Here is a 26,111-nt window from a genome sequence, read left to right as displayed (position 1 = left end):
GGGGAGCTAACGTTAGCTGGGGTCTCTAGCTGCTCCGCTAGGCTAACATCTCTATGGATAGGAAGCTGCTGCACAATATTCGGCGTTAGTGAGATTCATCCTGCAAGTGACCGTTATTTGTATTAAAGGAATGAAGTTTCCTGTGTTTTAAATGAACGCACCAAGTATATGTAAAGGAATACAGCTACGACATGTCAGATTCACTGAAGTGTCATCTAGTTCTCTCATATTTTCATTTCCTTTCCTTTCCTCCCTTTCAGTATTTACGACCTTGCCTTCAAACCAGATGGTAGCCAACTCATTGTTGCTGCTGGTAACCGTGTTTTGGTAAGACTGTCAGGTGTATTTTATTGCACACTTATAGAATATAGATAGATTGTTCTGTATTTATCTTCGAGGGGGAATTATGGTTAATAGCAACAGAAATCATCACAAAGTAGTATGAATAAACACAGCTGATAAACACAAGAATAAAATATTAATAACATCTGTATCAAATAAATTAATGATAGGCTACCTGGTCCCTAACGCTGTTTTTCCAGGTGTATGACACATCAGATGGCACTCTTATTCAACCGCTCAAAGGACACAAAGACACAGTTTACTGTGTTGCCTACGCCAAAGATGGTAATTTTTTTTTTTAATCATAACTATCATTGAAATACAAGCAAAACCATACGTTAACATGCTCTCTCTGTAGGAAAGAGGTTTGCATCGGGTTCGGCTGACAAAAGCATAATCATATGGACATCTAAGCTGGAGGGCATTTTGAAATACACGTGGGTGTCCTCTTTGCACACTATAACAGGTAAAAAGTAGTTCTATATAGCTAGAATTCTTGGATCTTAATAGTCGTATTTATTTTTGTATCTTACGTAGACATAATGACTCCATCCAATGTGTTGCCTACAACCCTGTCACCCACCAACTTGCCTCCTGTTCATCTGGGGACTTTGGTAAGTGTGTGCATGCGTGCGTGCGTGCATGTCTGTGCTTGATTTTGGATGGTTCAGTAGCATTGCTTATAAATGTATTCAGACAATTATGAAAATAATGTATTCATGTCGGAACACAAGTCAAACAGATAGTTTCATTAATTTCTCACACAATTCTTAGGTTTGTGGTCCCCTGAGCAGAAATCTGTTTCAAAGCATAAAGTAAGCAGCAAGATAACATGTTGTGGGTAAGTGACATACAGACACGCTTTAGTGTCGACTAACATTTCAGCCTTATTCTTATATTTTTGGCGTTTCTGATTCCTTGGTTTTGCTATCCACAGATGGACAAATGACGGCCAGTACCTGGCCCTGGGCATGATGAACGGAGTGGTTAGCATCAGGAACAAGAACGGGGAAGAGAAGGTCAAGATTGAACAACCAGGGGGCTCCTCCTCACCAATCTGGTCCATTGCTTGGAACCCTTCCAAGTTAGTCCTTCTCAGAAACAATTTAATCATACTTGCACTGCACAGCAATTTTATTCTATGACGGGTGTAAAAAAAACGGTTGTCCTTGTTTACATTGTAAATTCAAGGTCACCTAGATGAAAATAATAAATATATAAGAAGGTATCGAGAATACAGGGTTATTTAGATGCAGATCTAATGCAGGGCCAGCAGATGGCAGTGTTTAACCACTCCCATTATGACAGGGACTGCTGGAGGGACATCGTTTTGGGAGCAAGAATACTATGAGGAGATATATGGCTGTTGGTGCCAGAGCAGCTGTGTCTGCTCTATAACGCCCCCTACAGTCAGGGCAAACATTTCGTCATCAGCAGCAGCTATACGAGAGAATCACTGAAGGGAGAAACCGGCAGATGGAGATAATATGTGGGAGGAAGAGTCAGCGGAAAAAGGACAGCAGGAAAGCTTCTTCAATTCAGATATCTACATATGGCATATGGTATAGGAAGACTGAAAGGGGAAGTAAATAAAGATGTCTTTAGGAGGGGTATATACACTAGGGAATATAGCAAGATGAATAGCTAAACTCATCATGGTTTCACCAACGACTATGGTTGATCATTATAACTTAATTGTTAACCAACTATTTACTGGTCACTTTCGTAGGGATGAGCACAATGACATTCTGGCTGTGGCGGACTGGGGCCAGAAGCTGTCCTTCTACCAGCTAAGTGGAAAGCAGGTGAGCAACGGCAGCTCCCATGTAAGCAAGTACAGACAACCAGGCTGTCACCAATTTGCACCTCTGTGCGAAAAGTGTGAAACACTGTCGGAGCTTGAAGGAGGTGATTGACGAGTGCAGTTAACGAGTTAGTTTCTTTTTTATCATCATTTGTTTGGCTGATTGATTGGAACACAAGATAACTGATAACATCACCTTGCTGATAAAAATACAAACAGGACAATACTTATCGTCCCTTCTTAAATGCAAGTTATTCTTAAGGCTTTGGCGGGGACCAGGTTTTTTCCTCTTTTGTATCTAGGTGCGGTTGAATCCATAACATTGGTGAATTGGAAGCGATTTGGCTCCTCTTCCAATAATAATTCCCCCAGAATTTCTTCCTCCCTCCATAATCTCCTTTGGCAGCGCTGTAATTATGGACAATTATGCACTCTTCATTTCTCCGGCGTCAAACCTTCGGCTCAGGCATTGTCTGCGGCCTGTTTATCTGTTTAAGTGAACATGCTGTTTTGATTACGGTGGCTCAAAATAGCTCGTAATAAAACAACTGTCCAAATGTGTATTTCAGTGTACAAGTAGGCTGACGGTTGAGAAGGTTCCTTCCCAGAGTGAGCAGAAACAGATGCACCCAGCTGAAAGTGATATCATTATGCGCAATGGACCTTGAGTACCACCACAATAAAGACAGAGAAACATTTTTCTTTTGTGTTCATTGTATTCCCAAAGTGAGGGTTCAATAGATTGCAGTGTGTTGATTGGTGTCTCTGACAGTGATCTCTGGTTGTCCTGGGTCCCTTCATCCTACATGATTTATTTATCCTTCAGAATTGAGAAGAACACTCCTTTTTTCCTTCATGTTTTTTTTTCTTTCTTTCCATTTCATCAAAGATCGGTAAAGACCGACCGCTGACCTACGACCCCTGCTGCGTCAGTTACTTCTCCAAGGGCGAGTACATCGTCATGTGCGGCTCGGACAAGCAGGCCTCCCTCTACACCAAGGACGGGGTTCGGCTAGGCACTGTCGGGGAGCAGAACTCCTGGGTGTGGACGTGCCGGGTCAAGCCTGACTCCAACTATGTGGTGGGTCAACGTCTCCAGGAGATGACTATCCCCCGGGTTAGCCCCTGTAGGTTATGACTCACTGTATGAGTCCCTGTAGGTTGATACACCATGAAGGTTATGACTCCCTTTATTACTCTCTGTAGGTTGATACACCATGTAGGTTATGACTCCCTTTAATACTCTCTGTAGGTTGATACACCATGACGGTTATGACTCCCTTTATTACTACCTGTAGGTTGATACACCATGTAGGTTATGACTCCCTTTATTACTCTCTGTAGGTTGATACACCATGTAGGTTATGACTCCCTTTATTATTCTCTGTAGGTTGATACACCATGTAGGTTATGATTCCTTGTAGGTTATGACTCTCTTTATGTCTCCCTGTACATTATGACTCCTGTAGGTTATGAGTCCTGTAGGTTATGACTCCCTTTATGACTACCTGTATGTTGTTACTCCCTGTAGGTTATGACTCCCTTTATGACTACCTGTATGTTGTTACACCCTGTAGGTTATGACTCCCTTTATGACTACCTGTATGTTGTTACTCCCTGTAGGTTATGACTCCCTTTATGACTACCTGTATGTTGTTACACCCTGTAGGTTATGACTCCCTTTATGACTACCTGTATGTTATTACTCCCTGTAGGTTATGACTCCTTGGAGGTTATGATTCCCTTACTGACTCCTGTGGGTTATGATTCTCTGTAGGTTGATGCTCTAATGAATTAATAATGCACATTGGCTGTACATTAAGATTAAATAATTTAGTGTGTGTGGAGTAACTACAGAAAAATTATACAGAAAGTTATTTTCGTTTAGAGTAAAAAAAAAAAAAGGTTATCGATAGGAAAGAAGATGACGTATCAATTATAAAAAAAATCAACCATCCACCATTGACATATTTTACCAGCAACCACTTTGAATTACAGTCATACAAAGTCGTACTTATTCTCCCTCCCTCACATCCCTGCACATCCCCCCCCCCACACACCCTATAACTAAACGGAGTGTGACACGGCGTATGAGCGCGAGAGAGCAGGAGCTGTGAGTAGCCCTGGTGCCGCCGCGCGAGACACCGTTTTTTTAACAACGCGAACATTCTGCCACTCTTACATTTCTTTTTATAGACGTGTTAATGGGATGTGCTGTTATATTCTTATCTGTCCCTCCTTTCATTCTGTCTCCCTCTCGCATGCCAGGTGTTGGGCTGCCAGGACGGGACCATTGCCTTCTACCAGCTGATTTTCAGCACGGTTCACGGCCTCTACAAGGACCGCTACGCGTACAGGGACAGCATGACAGACGTCATCGTGCAGCACCTCATCACCGAGCAAAAAGGTGCCGGGCTCTGTCCGCCTCTCTGTCCTTCTCTCTGTCTGTCTTTTCTAAGCACCTTTTCACACATGCAGTCTTACCCTGCAAAGTTCCCGAAGATTTCCATTTTCATGTGGGGATGGGAACCAGGATCTATATTTCACCAAATCCGCACCGTCAATTTCCCTGACAATGACGTGGTAATATTTCCGGATCGCTTCCTTTACGTCCGGGTAGTGATTGAAAGCAGTCACGTTTCCGGGGTCAAGGCACGTAAAGGGTTACGTTGACTGGCTTAAGACTCTAACACATAGTTTGAGCGAAACAATCACAAGACTCCACTGAGGACGTATATGAAATCGGCGACTGTTTATCTCAACGCCCCAATGCTTATCGGGTGATCCGATAAGCAAATCAACACAGCTTCTGATGTTCGTACACAAGCTTTTTTTTTCTGGAAAGGATCCGAAATATTGGAGCTCCTCTCAATCCATGAGTTTTATGGCAGCTGCCAGCCATACGTGTAGAGGGATCGAACCACTCTCAAGACTGAGTCTGTGACTCCTCTGAGTGTTGCATTACGGCCCTCTGCTGGTCTCGTGGCCCATACTCCGGTATTGCTATGCCATGCATGAATGGGTGCAAGCAAAATGTTCCCGAACCTACCTGCATGTGTGAATAGTATAAATCACTAACACTGCCTGCAATGTTATCCCAGTAATTTAGCTGCCACTATGTGTTAACGGTGCTTGAGGAAGGTGTTGACATCCAATATCGGGTAACAGTAGCGTGGTGTGGAAGGAAGTTAACAACGTATAACGAGAAGAATAAATCAAAAGGTTCTTTAGTTTGGCGAGCAATATCCAGCCTCAATATTCTTTCATGAGTATTCTTACGATTATAATGTTTCATATGATAAAATACATACAAAAATAACCTGCAACATTTGAACCTCTTCTGAGCCTGCTGATCTTGATCTCCTCTTCCCTCCTCTCCTCCTTCCCTCTCCCCTCTCACAGTCAGGATCAAGTGCCGGGAGCTGGTGAAGAAGATCGCCATCTACAGGAACCGGCTGGCCATCCAACTGCCCGAGAAGATCCTCATCTACGAGCTCTACTCGGACGACACGTCGGACATGCACTACCGCATCAAGGAGAAGATCTGCAGGAAGTTTGAGTGCAACCTGCTGGTGGTCTGCTCCCAGCACATCATCCTGTGCCAGGTTAGATAAACGGGACATTATTCAATGAAGGGAAAGGGTATTATCCTCTGTAGCTCAATTGGTACACCATGGCGTTAGTATCGCCAGGGTTTTGGGGTTCAAATCAATTATTTTCTCATCACCCCTGCTCAGAATGTATGCACTCATTGTGTGAAAGCATTTGACAAAGGACATGTTGTATATTGTTTTAAAGTGAAAAATGGTTCAGGTATTCTCTCTGTGTTCACGCTACAATTGCACGATTCCTTTGCTTGCGGATGTTTATTTCCAAGTCAGCCCGGTAATGTTCTGGAACAACAGCAGCGGTTTCCCTGCTTTCCTCTCTCCAGACTGACTTCCAATGACCCGTGGTGACATTCGTGTCCTATGCAAATGACTTTAATGCACGGCTGAGAAATGGCCAAAGAGCCCACAGAGACGTTTCCTTGCGTTGTTAACATGATGGAAATAGAGTGAATTAGTGGTCGGGCTGCGTGCTGCTTCTTCCAAAATGCCCCCCAGATAAAGATAAGGGCCATGAGTTGCCGGTTTCCCCAGATGTTATTGCCGTGCCCCGTAAAAGAATCCAGCTGTGTTTGTGCGATCCAAAAGCGCTGCCCTTCTCAGTCCATTTCAGACTGTAAGCAGGACAGAGGAAGGAGGAGAGGAAATCTGGTGTATCGCTCTGAACCCCGGAACATATGTGTCTGCATCTTGTCTCTATGAATCTTACAAACGTTATTGCTGAGTGGGAGTACACACAGTGTAACAGACAGTTTTTTTTTTTGTTTAATTCTGTCTTTGTCTGAGAGGGATCCTCTCGCTCTGTCTGCCTCTCTCTCTCTTGTTCTCTCTCTTGTTCTCTCTCTTGTTCTCTCTCTCTCTCTCTCTCTCTCTCTCTCTCTCTCTCTCTCCTCTCTCTCTCTCTCTCTCTCTCTCTCTCTCTCTCTCTCTCTCTCTCTGCTCGAGACAGGCTGTTATCTTTATAAATGAGCGTATAGGTTTTGCATGTCTCTTTTTCAAATAAATCTACATTTGTCCTTTAATAGATGTGTTGCAAATGTTACCCGTCCACTTGGCTGCGTTTTAACGGGAGGACAGCACTGTATGCCTTCTTGATGGGGGGAATGGGGGGGGAGTCGAAGTTGAATAATCCTGTTGAATAAGTTGTCCAGGGCCACACTAATGGCCATCTCTTCTCGGCTAGATAAGGGGTGGCGTGCTCTGAATGACAATCCTTTATCTCCCTATCTGCTTCCCTTCTCTCCCTCTGCTCTCGGTCTCTGCCACGGTCTCTTCTGCTCATCTGTCTGTCTCTGCCTTTGTCTCTCTTTCTTTATTTGTCTCTCTCTCTGTCACCCTCTCTGTCTATCTCTTTCTTTCTCTCTCTCTCTCTCTCTCTCTGTCTCCCTCTCTGTCTTGGTCTCTGCCTCTTTCTCCCATTCTCTCTCTCAAGATTAAAGATTTGAAGGGCTTTACTCACATGGAAAACGTACATTCACATTGCCAAAACACAATAATAAAATAAGAGTCAACGTAATAATATGTAAAATAATAAACATTTTAACAAAATTAAATTCAATCCTATATATAAGAATAATATAAATGTAAATGTGTATTTACAGTGAAAATATGCATACATTGTGTGTCAAATATTTAAATTCTGTCTCTCTCCCTGCCTCCCATAGGAGAAGAGGCTGCAGTGCCTGTCCTTCACCAGCGTAAAGGAGAAGGAGTGGCTGATGGAGTCACTGATTCGGTACATCAAAGTGATAGGGGGACCGCCTGGCAGAGAGGGCCTGCTGGTGGGGCTGAAGAACGGGGCTGTGAGTCATCATCATAACCAGATCAACTCTCATGCCATTTTGTGAAAAGGAATAGGAAGCATATTCGATTGCTTTAAAGTTGACGCTCTGACCAACATCAAAGTTGGGCTCATTTATGGTTTGAGGGCTGTTTTTATGGATTCAGATTTTGTTTTTATTGACTCATGCTGAACTTCATTCCTGAAGTTGAACACTGCTCATGTTTCTTGTAATCCTAGCAAGCTCTGGTTCTCTCCCCATGGTGTAGATCCTGAAGATCTTTGTGGACAACCCGTTTGCCATTACCCTACTGAAGCTGTCCACGTCGGTGCGATGCCTGGACATGAGCACGTCGCGCAACAAGCTGGCTGTGGTGGACGAGCACAACACTTGCCTGGTCTACGACATCAACACCAAAGAACTGCTCTTCCAGGTCAGCTGGCTACCTTGTGGGACCATTCTGATCCGTCCGGTTTACATCATGTTACTCACTGCAGACAGCAGAGCCCTTTGAAAGCCTTTTCCAGAAAAATTATCTGAGCAAGGGGAGGGATTTTCAGTGCATGATCAGCCAGGAACTTCCCAGTAGGCAGATATTCATAACAATGGCGCCGCCCACGGAGAGTGTGAAAAACAACAGAGTGATCCTAACTGTTTTGTCCTAGATAGACTGAATAACGATGTTGAAGGTCAACAGACATTTGCAGGGAAGGCTTTTATCTGAGAATAATCTGTTTTTGATTTACTGCTTCACACTGGATTCAGCATGAGCAAAGGGAGCAACAGAGTCACTCTGTTTGACTGGAGAACTTTGAACAATATAAGGCCACACCCATATGTGGTAATGCTCTGCTGCCCAGCCAAAGCCAGACTGATATTTATTGTGCAACGCAAGGGACATTTTACATTAGTTATGATACTGTGTGGATTTAAAGATGACTGATGAAAATATGAATGAATAAATTAATTGACACTAGCTGTAAAAACAATCATATATATATATAAGGAACTCCCTGCCAGAATTAGCTCTCTGTGCCATGCTCCTCCCCAGAACACCCCCCGTGGGCCTTGTTGTGTTGTCTCCATAATCACCTTTCTCTCCCCCTCCAGGAGCCCAATGCCAACAGCGTGGCCTGGAACACGCAGTGCGAGGACATGCTGTGCTTCTCCGGCAGCGGCTACCTCAACATTAAGGCCAGTAACTTCCCCGTGCACCAGCAGAAGCTCCAGGGCTTTGTGGTGGGCTACAACGGCTCCAAGATCTTCTGTCTGCACGTCTACTCCATGTCCGCCGTGGAGGTGCCCCAGGTAGTTCTCGCTGCAGGGGTCACGCACACACACACGCACACACACACACATGAACATATGCACACACACACACAAACATATGCACGCACATGCACACGCATACACACACACACACACACACACACACACACACACACACACACACACACACACACACACACACACACACGTACACGCACACACACACACACACACACACACACACACACACACACACACATGCACGCACATGCACACGCATGCACACAGACAACACAAACACACACACACACACACACATATGCACGCACATGCACACGCATGCACACAGACAACACAAACACACACGCACACACACACACACACCAGGTGGTCTGATGGCTGCCTACAAAGGATCCATTCAGACATTGTGACATTGTGCAGTGATAGTAGAATATCGGGGCTTATCACTATGGCAAGGATCACTTATCAGTGTTGTAGGCATAAGTGGTAAGTGAGTAGTGAGGTTTTAATTAGGATGATGATTAATGTGCATGTAAATTAACCTTTTGATTTAGTTTAATCGGATTATATACAAATCTTTTATTCATAAGCAGACGTTGAGACATACGGAGGTTGAACTACTCAAAATGTATTTAAATGTGTAAAATTCCCAACTAGTGTTGCGATAATCCGTTTTGAAATACAGGCAGACATCAGTGATCAGTGGGTAATCCAGTTAGAGGAGACGTTGGGTCAGTCTGGTGCTGGGTGCTGGGCCTTTTAGAAGCGGCGATGATCATGATTTACCGCCCGTGTCTTCGCTGGGCCGTCTCAGCAGCTGTGTTTGACGGCGCTATCCTAAACTCCTCCCTGTCCTCAGTCCGCTCCCATGTACCAGTACCTGGAGAGGAAGATGTTTAAGGAGGCTTACCAAATCGCCTGCCTGGGTGTGACTGACAACGACTGGAGGGATCTGGCTACAGAGGCCCTGGAGGGGCTTGACTTTGACACTGCCAAGAAGGCCAGTTATACCCCCAGCCCCCTCAAGTCTTGCACACACTATTTTTTCAAAGCACACTGAAAAGTATGAATATAATATTTTTGTTTTATTTTGCAGGCTTTCATCAGAATAAGGGATCTACGTTATCTGGAACTCATCAACAGCATTGAGGTAAAACATTTGGATACGTTATTATTTTTTTTTTATGGGATAAAGGTATTAAGGCTCTGCTTGAGAAAGGTTAAGGTTAACATAAGTTTGGAGGGTTGCAAAGGACTTGGCTGGAAGGCACTTGCATCATCAGGTTGGAAGGAAAGGAATAGTCCATGCACACACTCGCTCGCACAACCAGACACACACCACACACATACAAGAACACACACACGTCTTACACACAAATTCGCACGACTTACACACAGACATGCACTCCCACTCCTACACACGTCCTTCATTACACATTTCCATTGTAAGCTTTCCCCTGGCTTCTACTTTAATCCAAAAACATTGAGGAGACAAGCCTCTGCATAATCTTGTGTCTTATCCACACTCCACCCGTTGACACACATAGGCCTTTAACACTCAGCCCTCCAGTAAAAAATGACGTTTAATTCCAGCTAATGGTGGGACCATAAATGCATTCATGTGCTTTCTCCATTTTTACATATATTCGGTGTGATAAGATAAGAATGGCTCCGAACGTTAGTTTTTGAAAAAGAGAGAAAGTGGCTCTTTGAAAGGGCCCTTTCTTCCAGCTGATCGGAGTTGATATGGAATGAAAGGTTCATTGATATCCACAGAAATGGTGTTTGTTCTCCCAGCGCTCTGACTGTGGGGCAGCAGTTGCTGCTCTTGCTATGGGGCTGACCTCGTCCTGAAGCCCAGGCATTCTTTATCTATGTCCTTTTTGTCTGTGTTTGTGTGTGTATATGCGTGTGTATGTCTGTGTGTGTGCGTGAGTGCACGCATGTGTGTGCATTCTTACACATGTTTGAGTGTGCCGATTGATGTGTGTGTGTTCGTCTCGCGTGTATCTCTGTGTGCATGACTTGCACATTGCCGCTTGTACGTGTGAACGTCACACACACTCACACTCACACTCAACCACACACACACACACACACACACACACACACACACACACACACACACACACACACACACACACACACACACACACACACACACACTCAAATCGGGGCTTGTCTCTTGCCTAAGCGCCTGTGCCGATGTGACCCCCCTTCTGTCGCCCCCCTGCAGGAGAGGAAGAAGCGAGGCGAGAGCGACAACGAGCTCTTCCTGGCCGACGTGCACGCCTACCAGGGCAAGTTCCACGACGCCGCCAAGCTGTACAAGCGCACCGGCCACCAGCCCCGGGCCCTGAGCATGTACACCGACCTGCGCATGTTCGAGTACGCCAAGGTGAGCCCCCCTGTCCACACATACCCATACACAGACACAAGCAGTGGCCCGCCGCACCATAGACGGATCGATGTTTGATGATTCCCCCGAGGGAGAACGAAGGCCGTTGCAGCAGCTCACAGGAAAAACACATTAGTAATAATAACTGTAATGATGATAATAAAGTGACAACAGAATATGATAAACATCTGTGTGTGAAATGGAATCGCAAAGGTAAAAAAAAGAGTGTAGACCTGGGAAGCAGTGCTTTGTTTGGAGGAACAGAACATGTGTTTTGCCTCACAACGCTGGGCCAAGCCAAGTTGGGGCCCTGTGATCCTTCATGCTCCATCTTCCTGAGCCTGATCTGTCACTGGCAGCTCTTCATATATCACATGATCAGCACACGCACACACACACACACACACACACACGCACACGCACACGCACACACGCCCACACACACTGTCAATTAGACCTCTGAGGGAACATTAAACTGACACACTCACACACAATCCCAAGCTGAGCATGCCATTGGATACTACATTGGATGAGGTCAGTTGGAGTTGAGGCCAACTAGTATTTTGTATGTTTACTGTGTGCAAGTCACTTTGATCTTCTGGACGCTTTCTATTCCTTCGACATATGAAACGGCTATACACTGCTTATTTTCATTGTGTGTGTGTGTGTGTGTGTGCACCTATCAGTCTGCATATGCGTTGAGCCCCTCTTGATGTGTGTTGACATGGCTGCATAGCCATCTGGACTCTGTCTGTTTGTTTTAGGTAGCAGAGACTTCCTATGTTGGGGCTATTTCGGTGTCCTCTTGCTCAAGTTAGCTGCAAACTGGGTGCCTAGGCCACCACCACTAATCACCAGTGCTAATCCAACACACCGGCCTTTACATGTCGGATAACCGCCATGCTGGTCTTAATGGCTAACCGAGGTAACGTGTAAATAGTCCTCAAACCTCTCTGACTGTCCACACCCCTTCTTTTTCCCTGGTCATCCCCTGCAGGAGTTTGTAGGATCGACCGACCCGAAGAACACTCGGATGCTGATGGCCAAGCAGGCGGACTGGGCCAAGAGCAGCAAGGAGCCGCGCGCAGCGGCCGAGATGTACCTGTCAGCCGGGGAGCACCTCAAAGCCATCGACATCATAGGAGAGCACGGCTGGGCCGACATGTGGGTAGCAGGCGCCCTGATGGTTGTGTGACGATGACATGTGCCATGAGCATTCTAATGTTGATGGGTTCCTGCTCTAGATTTGGTCGATTTGGTCAAATTAAGAGTCGAGGAATGAATGAACGAATGAAGTAATTTTTTCGTTTTAAAAGGGTCAGAAAGCTCCAGCTTTGGTTAAAGCTCTGTATTTGAACGTTATTATAATGACCCACTCAACACACTGATATGATAATAGGATTTTGCTTTAGATGTTTTATATCACCCCCTAATAGCCCTCAGCGTCTGTGCAGATTGTTTGGTTCCGCGCTATTAAGTTGTTTGGTCCGTCGCCATGGATACCCACAGCCTGCTTCTGTGCAGTGACATCACGGTTAATATCGAGTACATAAAAATCATTCACATAAAACATACCCTTGATTACTACTTTAACTACTACTGGCTTCTTTGACATTTAAAGGATAAAGACTGATAGAGCACAGGGTGAATCCTGTGATAAAGTAAACTACAGGGAGGGGAGAGATTGATGTCCTACAAACACGGCAAATGAAGCTGTCTTTGCACACACACACACACACGCACGCACACACACACACACACACACACACACACACACACACACACACACACACACACACACACACACACACACACACACACACACACACACACACACACACACACACACACACACACACACACACACACACACACCAAACAGATAAGAGCCTCGGGAAAGCTGTGTGCAGCCGTGTCCAGCGTGTTTAACAGCCAAAAGCCACAGAGACTTATCAGACTGACCAGTCTTATCAACCTCCCCTCCAAATCCTCCCCAACGTGAGCAAACCCCCCCCCCCCCTCCCCCCCACACACACACGGCCCCCAGCATGTCTGCTAGCTGTCAATCACAGGCCCCGCTGAGGCCCCGGGCCCCTCGGATCTCTCGAGCCTAGCTTGGTTCCTCTCATAGTCATACAGTGGGGACCGAACACCGGGTCTGAGAGGAATAATCCACCTCTCCCTCCCCAGCTGCCATATCAGGGCTGGCTGAGGTCACCGTCCGGCTGCCAGTGACACGTTGTGTTTTCAGCGTTAACTTGATAAATTGGAGGTGTCATAGTGGTCCCCCCCCCCCCCCCCAAACGCAACCCTCCCTCCTCCCCCCTCCCACACACACACATCCCCCCCATGATGATTTATTTCCACTCTAAACGCAAACACACACACAAAACACTCTCCTTTGAGAGTGAGCTCATTCCCCATGTGTGTCCCCCTCCCCCATCACCCCCCCTCCCCTAACCCCCCCCCCCCCCTCCTCCTTCTCCTCCCCCAGGCTGATCGACATCGCCCGTAAGCTGGACAAGGCTGAGCGGGAGCCGCTGGCCAAGTGCGCGGCGTACTTCAAGCAGTTGCAGCACCACGGCTACGCCTCGGAGACCTACGCCAAGATGGGCGACCAGCAGGCTCTGGTGCAGCTGCACGTGGACGCGCGCCACTGGGACGAGGTCTGACACACTTTACACACACACACACACACACACACACACACACACACACACACACACACACACACACACACACACACACACACACACACACAGATGCATGTACACACTTGGGAGACACACCTGCTTGGCTCTCGCTCAGCGCCAAGCGCGGCGCAGATGTGGAGTGTCCTATTTACTAGTCTCAGTCAATGTTATTTACTATAGACTATTTTTGTTTTGTTGGAGTTGCAGAATTTTCTTTTTTAGACGCTTGTCGTGGATGAGTAGGTATCCGGCCTGCAGTTAAGAGAGCCGACCGAACACGCTTTCCTTTTCTGCTTGGAGCCAAACTCACTCGCCACTAGACTATCCTGCCATCTGAAGTCTCATGCTATTTACATGGTGTACACACACACACACACACACACACACACACACACACACACACACACACACACACACACACACACACACACACACACACACACACACACACACACACACACACACACACACACACACACACACACACACACACACAGAGCATAACAGATTTTATCTGCTATATGTAGACCACCCAATAAAGCAATCAAAATGTTGACCGTCTTTGCATCTCTGGCCATATGTAGAAGCACGGCCATAGTGTTTAGCTCAGACTCAGACTCCCAGCATATACCCTCCAGAAGTGTGTGAGTGTATGTGTGTACAGTGTTACTTGGCTATAATATCCATGACTAAAGCCAAACAATGAGACAATGGGTCTGCATAATGTCCTCACACAAAAGGCAGAAAAAGCGACCCGACGCTCACGACAACCGAGGTAATTAGCCATGCTCAGATTTCTCTGAATCCGTGCCCAAAAGCACGATTAGAGACGGAGAAACACAAAACGATGCTCGTATTTACCGGAGAGCGTCGCCGTTAAAGCGTTTTTCTATTGACTTCTCCAATCACAGGGCTCCATCGGCCCCACAGACAGAAAATATTGTGTTTCCTTAATTCGGTTGGCAGTCCCTTAATCGAGTCAAAGGCATCACTAAGAAGCAGATGAGCACATTTGCATCCCGGGCAAAAGACAAACTTGTAAATCAGTTTTTTTCCCCCTTTTTATTCATTCATATTTTGTTGGCTGGTGTTGTCTGTTACAGACATGTAATCAGATAACCGACAATCACCCAGACCATAACGGACGTACGGTCAAGTACCAGCGACTGACGTATAGCTAGATTGCATGCCTGGGTCACTCATCCAGAGGCAAAGGCCTGCTGGAGGCCGAGCTGTCCATCCTATCCATTCGGGGAACAGGAGAATACATAGAGGCATAGGGGTGGAGTAATCAGTGCTCTGAGTTTAATGTCCTTCACTGGACCGAGGTTGTGTGTGTGTGTGTGTGTGTGTGTGTGTGTGTGTGTGTGTGTGTGTGTGTGTGTGTGTGTGTGTGTGTGTGTGTGTGTGTGTGTGTGTGTGTGTGTGTGTGTGTGTGTGTGTGTGTGTGTGTGTGTGTGTGTTTTGGGGGCAATCGTGAAAGGAGTGAAACATATACATGACAGACTTCATTACACAGTGGACCATATGGATGCTATTTCAGAGGATTCTCTGGATTGTCCAACTCCAGTTTGACTGCACATTAATGCCATTTGTGATGGCTTGGCACCGAGTTAAGAGGACTGAACACACACCGACAGACGAGCCGCACTTGGAACACTTTATGTCCACATTTTGTGTGATTACTGAGCGCAGGCTGAGCTGACTGAGGCTTGGCCAGAGGACATGAAGGTTAATCAGTCTCCATGACAGACAAGCCAAGGGCGCTGCGCGTCCTGTCATTCACACGTCTGCAATCCCCAGCTAATTAAGTGTGAAATCAACCTAGCTCTCGCACCTGTGCTTGTTTCCTGCTTGTGCAGTAGGACAATGTCGGGATTTGTTGACCAACCCCCAAAAAAATGCAAATAATGATAATAGCACGTATCACGGTCCTAGCAATGCAACGGCTTATTCCAGCGTTAATGGGCCTGGACAACTGTAGCCCACGGGACATAACGCACGACATAGTGCTGCGTGTATGCGTGCGTGTATGCGTGCGTGGGTGTATGCGTGCCTGTATGCGTTCGTGCGTGCGTGCGTGTATGCTTGCGTGCGTGCGTGTGTGCATGCGTGCGTGCGTGTGTGCATGCGTGTGTGTGCGTGTATGCGTGCGTCTATGCGTGCGTGCGTACATGCAATGCTTGTTAAATTCCTCCTGACGGCGGCGGCATCTGTTGTGTCTTAACGGCGTGTGGCTCTGACGTGGGGACCCTTATTTTTGTCTTTAACGGAGTGCTTATTTGTCTTTCCCTTTCTGTCCGGCGTGTCTCCCGCTCCGCTTCCTGCCCGGCGCCTCAGGCCTTCTCCCTGGCAGAGAAACACACGCAGCTGAAGGACCTGGTCTACGTGCCCTACGCTCAGTGGCTGGCGGAGAACGACCGCTTTGAAGAGGCGCAGAAGGGTGAGTGTGGCGCTCGCTCGCTGTTGGCCAGAACGCCTCCCCCGAGCGGATCCAGCACCGGCCTCCCGTCCTCTCCCCCTCCCGTCCTCTCCCCCTCCCGTCCTCCCCCCCTCCCCCCCTCTCCCCCTCCCGTCCTCTCCCCCTCCCGTCCTCCCCCCCTCCCGTCCTCTCCCCCTCCCGTCCTCCTGTCCTGTCCTCTTGCCCCACCGTCGGCTGGCGGGAGCGCCGCGCGCCGACACACGCCTGCGTCTATAACAGCCCCCCGTCCGGCGCTCTGCAGCGCATATGGAAACAATAAGAGGCCCTGGCTCGCTCGGCCATCTTTCACAACTTCCTGTTCTCTTCCCAACACTGCGGCCCGTCCTGTTAAACACGACCTTTCGCTGCTCCTAGCGGAGCGAGGCGCCGCCCAACGCACCCTCTCACCAGGACGACAGCCGCGCACGCCATCGCAACCAGCAACTACAAGCGTCCGTGATGATGATTACCGACTGTAGCCATAGTTATAATCAGCTCATAGATTTATAATTATGATCCCGGAGAGCTCATTTCCTACCCTGCATAATCTCCCCGCGCCTGGCGTGCGGGCCTGAGAGTGGGGCGGGGGATGAAGTGGTCTGATTGTATTGCCGGCGCAGGACCATGGCTGTGCGGCGTGCTGATTGGGTGTTCTTCAGTGAGGCAGCCCGCGCTGTACAGACTTCCAGAGAGTTGATTGGGATTGACGCGCAACCCCCTAATATATCTCCCCAACGGCTGCTGCCACTAGGGCGCCCCATCAGGAGTAAAAGCAGAGAGCTAGGTATATTAAGAAGAGTTAACATGACATACTTATGGTTCGTTCTCATCACTAAGAGGGACGGGAGGCGGGGGAGGGCTGGGAGACGGGGGAGGGGTGGGGGCCGGGGGAGGGGCCCACCTGCACGCGCTGGCGCATACGCTAGGGAACCCCCCAGAGATCCTAAGGATGACCTATATAAAAATGATTACTGTTTAAATGAATTCAGATAAAGTGGTGTTTAAAAAAGGAAAGAAAAAAAGAAGCTCAGGCCCTCGACACGTGCAGCGCGTCGCGGCCGATCTCTCATGCTTAACATGTGTATGTTTGTTCAGTTCATGTCGAGACAAGGACAGGGTCAGGTTCGGTTTCCATCTAGACACTAATCAGCCACAGACGAGCTGGAGCGTGCTGGTGTGTATGTGTGCGTGGGTGTCGGTGTGTGTGTCTGTGTGTTTTTCGTTCGCCCGGTGAAGGGGACTGATAAATATTTGCGGCTAATGCCGTACATCATGAGCTCCGCCCAAGGCCGCTGGGGCGGGGTCGTAGGCAGGGTGGCTGAAGCTGTGTCTAATTAGCCACCGCCGCAGGAGGAACCTTCGTCCAGGCACCCCCGTTGACCGGGGCGGGCTTTCACCGTCACGCCGTCTGTTAAGTTATGAGCAGCCTGCCGGTCTGACTCAGGGGAAAAGTGCTCGGCGTGTCTGTCATTGCAGCACATGAATAGCGAGCGAGAGAATACTTGTGTCGGTTACTTTTAAATACAGAGTACAAATTGCCCCCTGGCACTTTGCGTGGGAAATGATGTGTTATGAGTGTGTGTGTGTGTGTGTGTAGTTTGTGTTATTTGCCTGCTAATGTCTCCCTTATAGTGCAGACACATCTGTTTGTGTTTGCACTGTTAATCTGAACGCGGGTTTGCGTTGTGATTAGAACGAGGCGTGAGCGCCATATTAGTTGAACGTACAGCATAATGTGGAGAGAAGCTCTTCTGTTCTACTACTGCACAAGTTTTCTAGGGCAGACACACAAACAAACAGTTTGCGGTAACAAAGTATGGGTCTCTTTTGCCAACACACCACCATCTGCGCCCTTCCCCCCCCCTCCTCCTCTTGTTTGTCCCCTTCTGCAGCGTTCCACAAGGCAGGGCGACAGAATGAGGCTGTGAAAGTGCTGGAGCAGCTTACCCACAATGCAGTGGGCGAGAGCAGGTTCAACGACGCAGGCTACTACTACTGGATGCTGTCCATGCAGTGTCTGGACATCGCCCGCGGTGAGGCCTGTGCTTGTTGGAACTAGCAACCAATACGGAAGACCAGCACTTGCTTGTGATGGACGGATCTGTTTATTAAATTGTGTGTGTGTGTTTGTGTGTGTGTGTGTGTGTGTATATGTGCATGTGCATGTGTGCGCACACGTTTGAATGCATGTGTGTGTGCGCTCGCATGCATGTGTATGTGGGTCCATGGAAATGTCTGCGTGTGTGTGTGTGTGTGTGTGTGTGTGTGTGTGTGTGTGTGGGTGCGCGTGTGAGCCAGACAGTGAAGAACAAGAGGTGGAGATGCGGAGGAAGTTTGAGGTGTTCCAGCGCCTGGCGGAGCTGTACCACGTGTACCACTCCATCCAGCGCTACACGGTGAGGCCCGCCGCCCAGAGACCCAGCGGGGCTCCGGGTGACAAGTTAGAGCAGAACCGCAAAGAAGCAGCAGACTTTCAGTGTGAGCCAGCAGAGTGAACACATAGCAGTGGATCGGCCTGAGGGTTTGATTAAAACAGCTCAAACAAACAGGTAATTATACTCTACAAGACATCAGAGACCGAGACAAAAGGAAGAACAACAGCTATTCAGTTTCCCATTATGGTGGCTCTTGGCTGCATGTGGAGCAACTCAAATGCTATTGGTATGCTTGTGCTAATTAAAACAGCACACGCACCAATGTGTCACACACACACACACACACACACACACACACACACACACACACACACACACACACACACACACACACACACACACACACACACACATGCAGACACAATCTACTTCAGAGCCTCCATGGAGGCCCCCACCTGAAGCCCTCCAGCGACTGGCCCCACCTCCCCCTCACATTCACAACGGTTGACGTTTCCCTACCAGCCCCCCACTCTGTCCACTGTCATGGTGGCGGCCAGCGCCTTGACGGATCATAATTACCCCCTTGTAACCCCAGCCCCCCTAACCCAACCCCGACCCCTAAAGAACTCCCACAAAATACCACTAACCTGCTAAAGTATGCATCGGGTGATTATGACCTCTGCATACACGGTGCGCTGGCCAGCATCACTGTGTGTGTGTGTGTGTGTGTGTGTGTGTGTGTGTGTGTGTGTGTGTGTGTGTGTGTGTGTGTGTGTGTGTGTGTGTGTGTGTGTGTGTGTGTGTGTGTGTGTGTGTGTGTGTGTGTGTGTGTCAGCCCTCCTCTGTTTGTTGTTCCAGCCCAGTTCTAGGTTCTCTGCCCTGGGCACACACCCCCGTGTCATACAGAGACAGGGTCGTGATTGGGAGCAGAGCAGGAAAGCGCCCATGTCTCACCCCAACTCTCCCTGGCAGCGGGCACTCTGGACCAGAACCATCAGCACGGGAAAAAAAATGAAACGTCTTTAATGATTGAGCTAACGAATGCACCTTTTCACCCCCACCTGGCCCCTACCAACCCCTCTGTCCCCCCACTCGAAGGTCCATGATTAAGGGTAGATCCTGCACTCTAGGGCTGGAGGTTGCAGGCCTGTTATTTTAAGATGAGGTTTCCAATTGTAGAGAGAAAGGGAAAGTGAGAGAGAGGGAGGGAGAGTGAGATAAATAAAGAGAGTGGCAGAAAGAGTCTCTCTCTCCCAAGGCTCAAGCCACAGGGTTTAGCAGCCTGTCAGACATTCAATACACTCTGTGAGGGCTAGACCCACGTAATGTTTTGATTACAGACTCTGGGTCATGTTGTTTGTCGACTTCCTGTTCTATGATTCCATTCCTTTTTATTGGTTTGCCCCTTTCCCAGGACGAGCCGTTCAGCTCCCACATGCCAGAGACACTCTTCAACATCTGCAGGTTTCTCCTCAACAACCTCACCAAGGACGTGCCACTGGGCATCTCCAAAGTGTATCCTTCCATTCAAGAAAATAGTCCCATGGTGGAAAACATTTGGCAGGGCCAATTCCAATATCTTGTTTGTGTTTAGTGCTGTGTGTGTCTGTGTCTGTTTGCCCCCTGATAATATATCCAGGAAAATCCCAAGATAACAAACAAAGCAAAGCAGATAGAATTTGGGGGCTGTTTGCGGAGGTGCTGTACTGGTGTAGCGGGGGAACTGAGAAAAGGATGTGGGGGGGAGTGGTGGTGGTGGTGGTGGTGGTGGAGGGAGGGGAGGGGGGGGGAGGGGAGGGGGGGCGTTAGGCAGACAAGGGAAGAACCGGCGCCAGGGAGGAAACGGGGCTGCTGCTGAGCGAGAGAATGTGTGGTGATGATGAAGGGTGGAGGAAGGAGCTGGGGGGGGGGGAGAAAAGATGCCAGGAAGAAACACGTCGACGCAGAACCAAAACAAAAGCTCTGATTACCCAAGTCTGTCTCACACAGACCCGTTTTGTAAAATTTTAATTCACTTGCAATCATATTGACCTGCTGAGCTCTAAATAAAGAACCAGCAAGCCCCAGCACACGCACTTAGACACACATGACACACACACACACACACACACACACACACGCACGCAGGAGAAGCCGGTTGGCTCTGCGAGGACGAGGAAGGAAATGGGGGCATTTGAAGAGGAAGCCAGCTTGAGACTGATGGAGTCCTCTCCAACCAAACTCCTCAGAGTCGCGTGGAAAACAGTGAACTGGGATCAGCTGGACCCTGGTGGAAGAACCCAGCCGAGTCCCACTTAGAAAAACCTTGACAAACAAGACAATAGATGGATGTGCGTTTATCAGCCGTTGGCCCGGCGGTGTGGAAAGAATGGGTGGTGGGGGGGAAATAGCAGACTCACCCCCGTGGAGGAGAGAGAGTCATGTTTTGGATGATGGAGGAGCGCCAGCTCAGTGCTGCTGCAGCTGCAACCCATTAACCTGTCTTTTGGTGCGCAGCTCTCTCTCTTTTCTTTCTCCCTGAATCCCTCTCTCTCTAAAATTGGAAACCTCACCTTTCTCACACTCCCCTTTCTCTCTCTCTGTCTCTCTGTCTCTCTGTCACTATCTCTCTCTCTCTCTCTGACTCTGTCTCTGTCTCTTTCTCTCTCCCTCTTTCCTTCTCCTTTTTCTCTGTCTTTCTCCTTTCTCTCTCTCGCTCTACTACCAGCAGTCTGCTTCCTTAAAATACAGAAACAAGCAGCGTGTCCCTCTCTCTCTCTCTCTCTCACTCTCAGGAAGACGGGACGCCTGCACAGGCAGACAGGGCATGTGCTTGTGTAGGCATGCCACAACAGCCCATAAACAACCGTACCTCCAAGGCCAGGCTATTATTTTAGAGTCGTTGGGGCCCATGCAGTTGTAAATCACGCGGTGGGAGAGAGTGGAGTGGTGAATGACGTATTCGATGCTTCAGCATAAGTCGCTCTAGTGTTTTACCCCCCTTTAAGTTCTGGCTCTCCTTGACAAGAGAAATGAGAGGACGTCCCGTGAGTGTCGCTGTGGGTATGCAAGCGCATGCAGATTGAAATTTGTCACCGCTGGCATCGTAACCGAAAACACCTACATATAATTAGCCAAGCAACATCAATCTCCACAGAAGAGCCCGTAAATCCAGCCGTCGAGCTGACGCCTTTTGGAGCGCGTGCTCTTCCTCCTTACTTGGTGTGGACTAGGTTATCCTTAACCCCCCTCTATCAGTAACACCCTGTACGCCTTGGCAAAGCAGAGTCGGAAGCTTGGCGCCTTCAAGCTGGCCAGGTACTCGTATGAGAAGCTGCAGGAGCTGCACATCCCCTCGCGTTTCCAGGAGGCCATCGAGCTGGGCAGCCTTACCGTGAGGTCCAAGCCCTTCCACGACAGCGAGGTGGGTGGTGGGGAACGCTGGGTTGGCGGTGTTGGACTCCCACGACCTTAAGGACATGCATCTGAGTTCACTTCAAGTCAAGCTGTTGTATGTGTTACACCCGCTAAACATTCAAGTGGTAGGATTGTGCGATAAGTGTGACCAGCGGGTAAAAAGGAATGTGGAGAATTTTGCAATAAAACATACGCTAAAATGGTGGCATAAAAACAAAATATTTCCCTTGGAAGTCGCATCTGGATAACAGCGTGTGATAAAAATGACTGAATAGTAGACAGATGCGACGCTGCTCTGTGCTGGGGGAAACTTGTCAGCTGTAAACACTGTGTCCGGTCTTGGTGCGTAGGACCTGATTGAGGACATGATGTGCTACCGCTGTTCCACCACCAACCCTCTGCTCAACAGCCAAGGCAGCATCTGCATCAACTGCAAACAGCCCTTCATCTACTCCTCTTCCTCATACGGTGAGTCAAACACAGAGCTGCCTACCATGCCCATGTGATGAACGTTGTATCCGGGACATTTACTCAGCTTTTAATGCTAGTTTATTTAATACTAATGCTCACACAATGATAATTGATCAATAAATTGATTGACAGAAAATGTACTGATTCTAATATGGGCAATCAATCATTGTAGTTATTTATCTAGTCAAAATACTGCATTTCCACACTATTAGCTACTTACAGCTCCAGAAAAACTATTCTTTTGATTATCTTTTCTGTTGCAGATCATCATAAAATCAATGAATTCAGCCTTGTCTGGCTGCCTGTCAGCCCAAACTAGCTATCTTTTCTCTGAGCTCCAGCAACCCCTAATGGGCATAAACAAAATCATAAATCCATAAAGATAAAAAAAAATAAAAAGGATCCAACAGTTAAACAAATACCAATAACCTGCCCCCTGGATCCCCAGAGGTGGCGGTAGATAACAGAGCTTGTAATGATGGTGCTTATGTGGCGTGTCTTTGTTGTTGTTGTTGTCTGGGCCCAGAGGTTCTCCCGCTGGTGCAGTTCTACCTGGAGGAGGGCGTGGGCGATGAGGAAGCGGTTTGTCTTATTGACTTGGAGGTCCCGCACACCGAGAAGGGGAGCGGGGCGAGCTGGCAGGATCGGAGCGCTGGAGGTATCCTTTGATGAGCTCGGACGCACACACGCGCGCGCACGCACGCACGCACGCACGCACGCACACGTGCACACGCACATGTACGCACAAACACACAAAAATGATTAAAACAGTAGTGTGGGAACGTGTGCAGTGATTAAATGCCCATGTCTCTCCACCCGGGCAGCTATGCCTAGCCCGCTCCTCGTAAACCCCTTCGCCCATCCCCCCCTCATCAGACCCCCGTGAGACAGTTCTGAGAAATTGTTTAGTCTGTGTTGGCCTTGATTGTGCGCTGCTGGTTAAGCTGTCAGAGCTAAGTCATCTTAGCCCTGGGAGCTAATAGGGTTAGAGAGGCTCTCCTGTCTCTTCTTAATGACACTAACCCTCTGAGAGCCGCGGCCCGGCATCCCAGCGCTCGGATTAACCTGCATTACCCCCCACGCTCCCAAGGGCACCGGGGGTCTCGCTCGCCGCACACGTACAGCCACACCACGGCGGACCTCCCGCGCATTAAAGAACTGTTAATTATTCTGAGGACATCTCCAGCCTAGGGCACTCTTTAATTTTTCTTCATGCTTTTTAAGATAATTTATGCATTTTCATATAGTGTCCTATGGTTGTGTGCGTGTGTGTGTGTGTGTGTGGTGGACCAGTGCTTTAAGTTCCTCTTATCCCTCCACTCAGAGTCCCAGACGATGACGCTGGAGAACGGCACGGAGGAGGACCCAGAGGACGACCCGTTCACGGCCAAGATGAGCTTTGAGGTGAGGAGTTGACACATCCAAGACCTGGTGCAAATATGGGTGGATGTGTACCTATAGGGTTAGATATTGTTCTTATTGTTCTTCTCCATTGGGGTCTCACAGGAGGGGCAAGGTTAATTAGGCTAATGAGTCTACCGCTGTGTCAACGTCTTAATGGCGCCCGTTCGCTCCGTCCAAATCAAAGACCACGCCCAGCTTCAGTTCAACGCTAGCATCAGTTCTACACTTTCACTCATAAGTGATGACGTCGTTGTTTATACAACAATTGTTTTTAGCTGTGTCTCATGTCGCCAGCAGTGTGTTCATACGAGCCGTTGAGTTGCGTTGAGTCTATTTCTGGCCCTGCCCCATATGTGGCTCCATTATACACCACACCCCTGGGTCACGTTTGAACGTATTGGACAGTGGAGATTTCCCAGAGAAGTCAGGCAGGTGTCCTCCTCAAGTCCGCAGACATGCTTTGTTTACCCGCCGCCAAAACAAACTTTTGAACCAAACCAAACCACTCGTCTCAGCGTCTTATGTTGACGTCGCCGGCGGGAGCTCAGCGCTCCAAACATGGCCGGAGTCTTGGCCCTTCGTCCCCTTCTCGTACGGAACGTCGGGAACGCTCAAGGACGTAAACACCCGGCCGAGCGCATCGAGTGGAATTCCGAGTTTGTGTTTGCGGCAGATAAACACAAACGTGTTTTCGGGACACCTGCGTGAGCCGCCAGAAAGCCTCCGTAACGGGGCCAGCTCTGGTGTGTGTTGTTGTCCCACGCTGAGGCCCCCTTGTTTCCTCACAGCAGGGGGGCTCCCACTTCGTCCCGGTGCGGGTGAGCCGGGCGGTGCTGCGCTCCATGAGCCGCCGGGACGTCCTGATCAAGCGCTGGCCGCTGCCGCTCCAGTGGGAGTACTTCCGCTCCCTGCTGCCCGACGTCAGCATCACCATGTGCCCCACCTGCTTCAAGGTAGGAAGCCCCCTGCTCACTCACACACCCCCCTCCCCTGAGACTCTCTCTCACACACACACACACACACGCACGCACGCACGCGCGCGCACACACACACACACACACACACACACACACACACACACACACACACACACACACACACACACACACACACACACACACACACACACACACACACACACACACACACACACACACACACACACACACCACAAACAGACTTTGTTTGCCACTCCAACACACCGGGTTAGTTATCTGTGTTTGCCATCTCGACGACCTCGGGTTGCTTTTGACTTCGGCGGGTCGTATCTCTTCCCTGTGTGGCTAAATCCTTGTGTGTGTGTGTGTGTGTGTGTGTGTGTGTGTGTGTTTGCTTTGTGCTCCGTGCTATGTTTGCAGATGTTCCACAGCGAGGATTATGAGCTCCTGGTGCTGCAGCACAACTGCTGTCCGTACTGCCGGAGACCCATCGACGAACCGAACTGATCGGAGGCGGAGTTGACGTCCGTAGGTCCTGCCTTCTGTTACCTCTCGCCGCCGAGCTTCCACCGGGACGTCTCCCTGCTTTCTTGTGTTGTGTGACGGTGCTGCCGTTTAGTTTATAAACGTAGCTATCTTATTTATTGTTTGTAGGAGGATCATCTAATGTCATTAGGTTGGAATGAAAGTGGCTATGTGTTGGTAATTACACAGTGTGAGCCCATGCGCTTTGTCAGCCAACCTCGATCGGCTTAGGAGAATCAGATTACTGGGCCCTGTCCACGGATGCACCACCTGAAGGGGAGTGTGCTTTGGCTCGGACCATGAAGGGAACTGAACCGAGGAAAATTAGACTATATTTATCAAACTAAATATATTTATGGTGGTTTCTGCCGCAGAGACTGAAATGCAACTTTGAATGCATGCATTTCAAGTATTTTTTCTTATACTGATGTTATACCAAATGTTTTTTTATATTTAGACATGAATGTATAAAAGTTACCGTATTTTTTAACAAAAATAAGACATTTGAATAAAGGTTTTGTATTTTCTAAAGTAGGTTTTGGTGTGTCTAATCTTTCTTCTAAAGGTGTTAGCTGCTTATGTACCCTCCTGCTTCAACTCTTGACTAACAAGAACACATGTTCTG

At 48.5% G+C, this 26,111-nt stretch overlaps 1 protein-coding gene across 2 annotated transcripts in view; it reads left to right on the top strand.

The window, feature by feature from the left end:
• The window catches only part of ift122 (intraflagellar transport 122 homolog (Chlamydomonas)), a 26,542-nt gene extending 431 nt beyond the window's left edge, over nucleotides 1-26,111 (top strand). Inside the window, exons 2-29 of one of the 2 annotated variants that reach the window (XM_056592892.1) lie at nucleotides 261-327; nucleotides 543-627; nucleotides 701-779; nucleotides 880-956; nucleotides 1,117-1,183; nucleotides 1,280-1,426; nucleotides 2,072-2,147; nucleotides 3,036-3,227; nucleotides 4,415-4,553; nucleotides 5,549-5,751; nucleotides 7,419-7,556; nucleotides 7,804-7,968; nucleotides 8,646-8,843; nucleotides 9,685-9,825; nucleotides 9,922-9,975; nucleotides 11,062-11,223; nucleotides 12,221-12,387; nucleotides 13,718-13,889; nucleotides 16,257-16,359; nucleotides 18,270-18,410; nucleotides 18,676-18,773; nucleotides 20,167-20,267; nucleotides 21,990-22,155; nucleotides 22,499-22,616; nucleotides 23,146-23,277; nucleotides 23,944-24,023; nucleotides 24,815-24,976; nucleotides 25,382-26,111. In XM_056592892.1, the coding sequence (XP_056448867.1) occupies nucleotides 261-327; nucleotides 543-627; nucleotides 701-779; nucleotides 880-956; nucleotides 1,117-1,183; nucleotides 1,280-1,426; nucleotides 2,072-2,147; nucleotides 3,036-3,227; nucleotides 4,415-4,553; nucleotides 5,549-5,751; nucleotides 7,419-7,556; nucleotides 7,804-7,968; nucleotides 8,646-8,843; nucleotides 9,685-9,825; nucleotides 9,922-9,975; nucleotides 11,062-11,223; nucleotides 12,221-12,387; nucleotides 13,718-13,889; nucleotides 16,257-16,359; nucleotides 18,270-18,410; nucleotides 18,676-18,773; nucleotides 20,167-20,267; nucleotides 21,990-22,155; nucleotides 22,499-22,616; nucleotides 23,146-23,277; nucleotides 23,944-24,023; nucleotides 24,815-24,976; nucleotides 25,382-25,468 (3,517 nt within the window). In that variant the 3' untranslated portion in view covers nucleotides 25,469-26,111. Of the gene's footprint in view, nucleotides 1-260; nucleotides 328-542; nucleotides 628-700; nucleotides 780-879; nucleotides 957-1,116; nucleotides 1,184-1,279; nucleotides 1,427-2,071; nucleotides 2,148-3,035; nucleotides 3,228-4,414; nucleotides 4,554-5,548; nucleotides 5,752-7,418; nucleotides 7,557-7,803; nucleotides 7,969-8,645; nucleotides 8,844-9,684; nucleotides 9,826-9,921; nucleotides 9,976-11,061; nucleotides 11,224-12,220; nucleotides 12,388-13,717; nucleotides 13,890-16,256; nucleotides 16,360-18,269; nucleotides 18,411-18,675; nucleotides 18,774-20,166; nucleotides 20,268-21,989; nucleotides 22,156-22,498; nucleotides 22,617-23,145; nucleotides 23,278-23,943; nucleotides 24,024-24,811; nucleotides 24,977-25,381 lie in introns of both variants that reach the window. The other variant, XM_056592884.1, reaches the window with a different exon arrangement.

The sequence above is a fragment of the Gadus chalcogrammus genome, chromosome 1 (assembly GCF_026213295.1).
Source record: "Gadus chalcogrammus isolate NIFS_2021 chromosome 1, NIFS_Gcha_1.0, whole genome shotgun sequence".
Classification (NCBI taxonomy): Eukaryota; Metazoa; Chordata; class Actinopteri; order Gadiformes; family Gadidae; genus Gadus; species Gadus chalcogrammus.
This window is presented reverse-complemented; position numbering and strand designations above follow the sequence as displayed.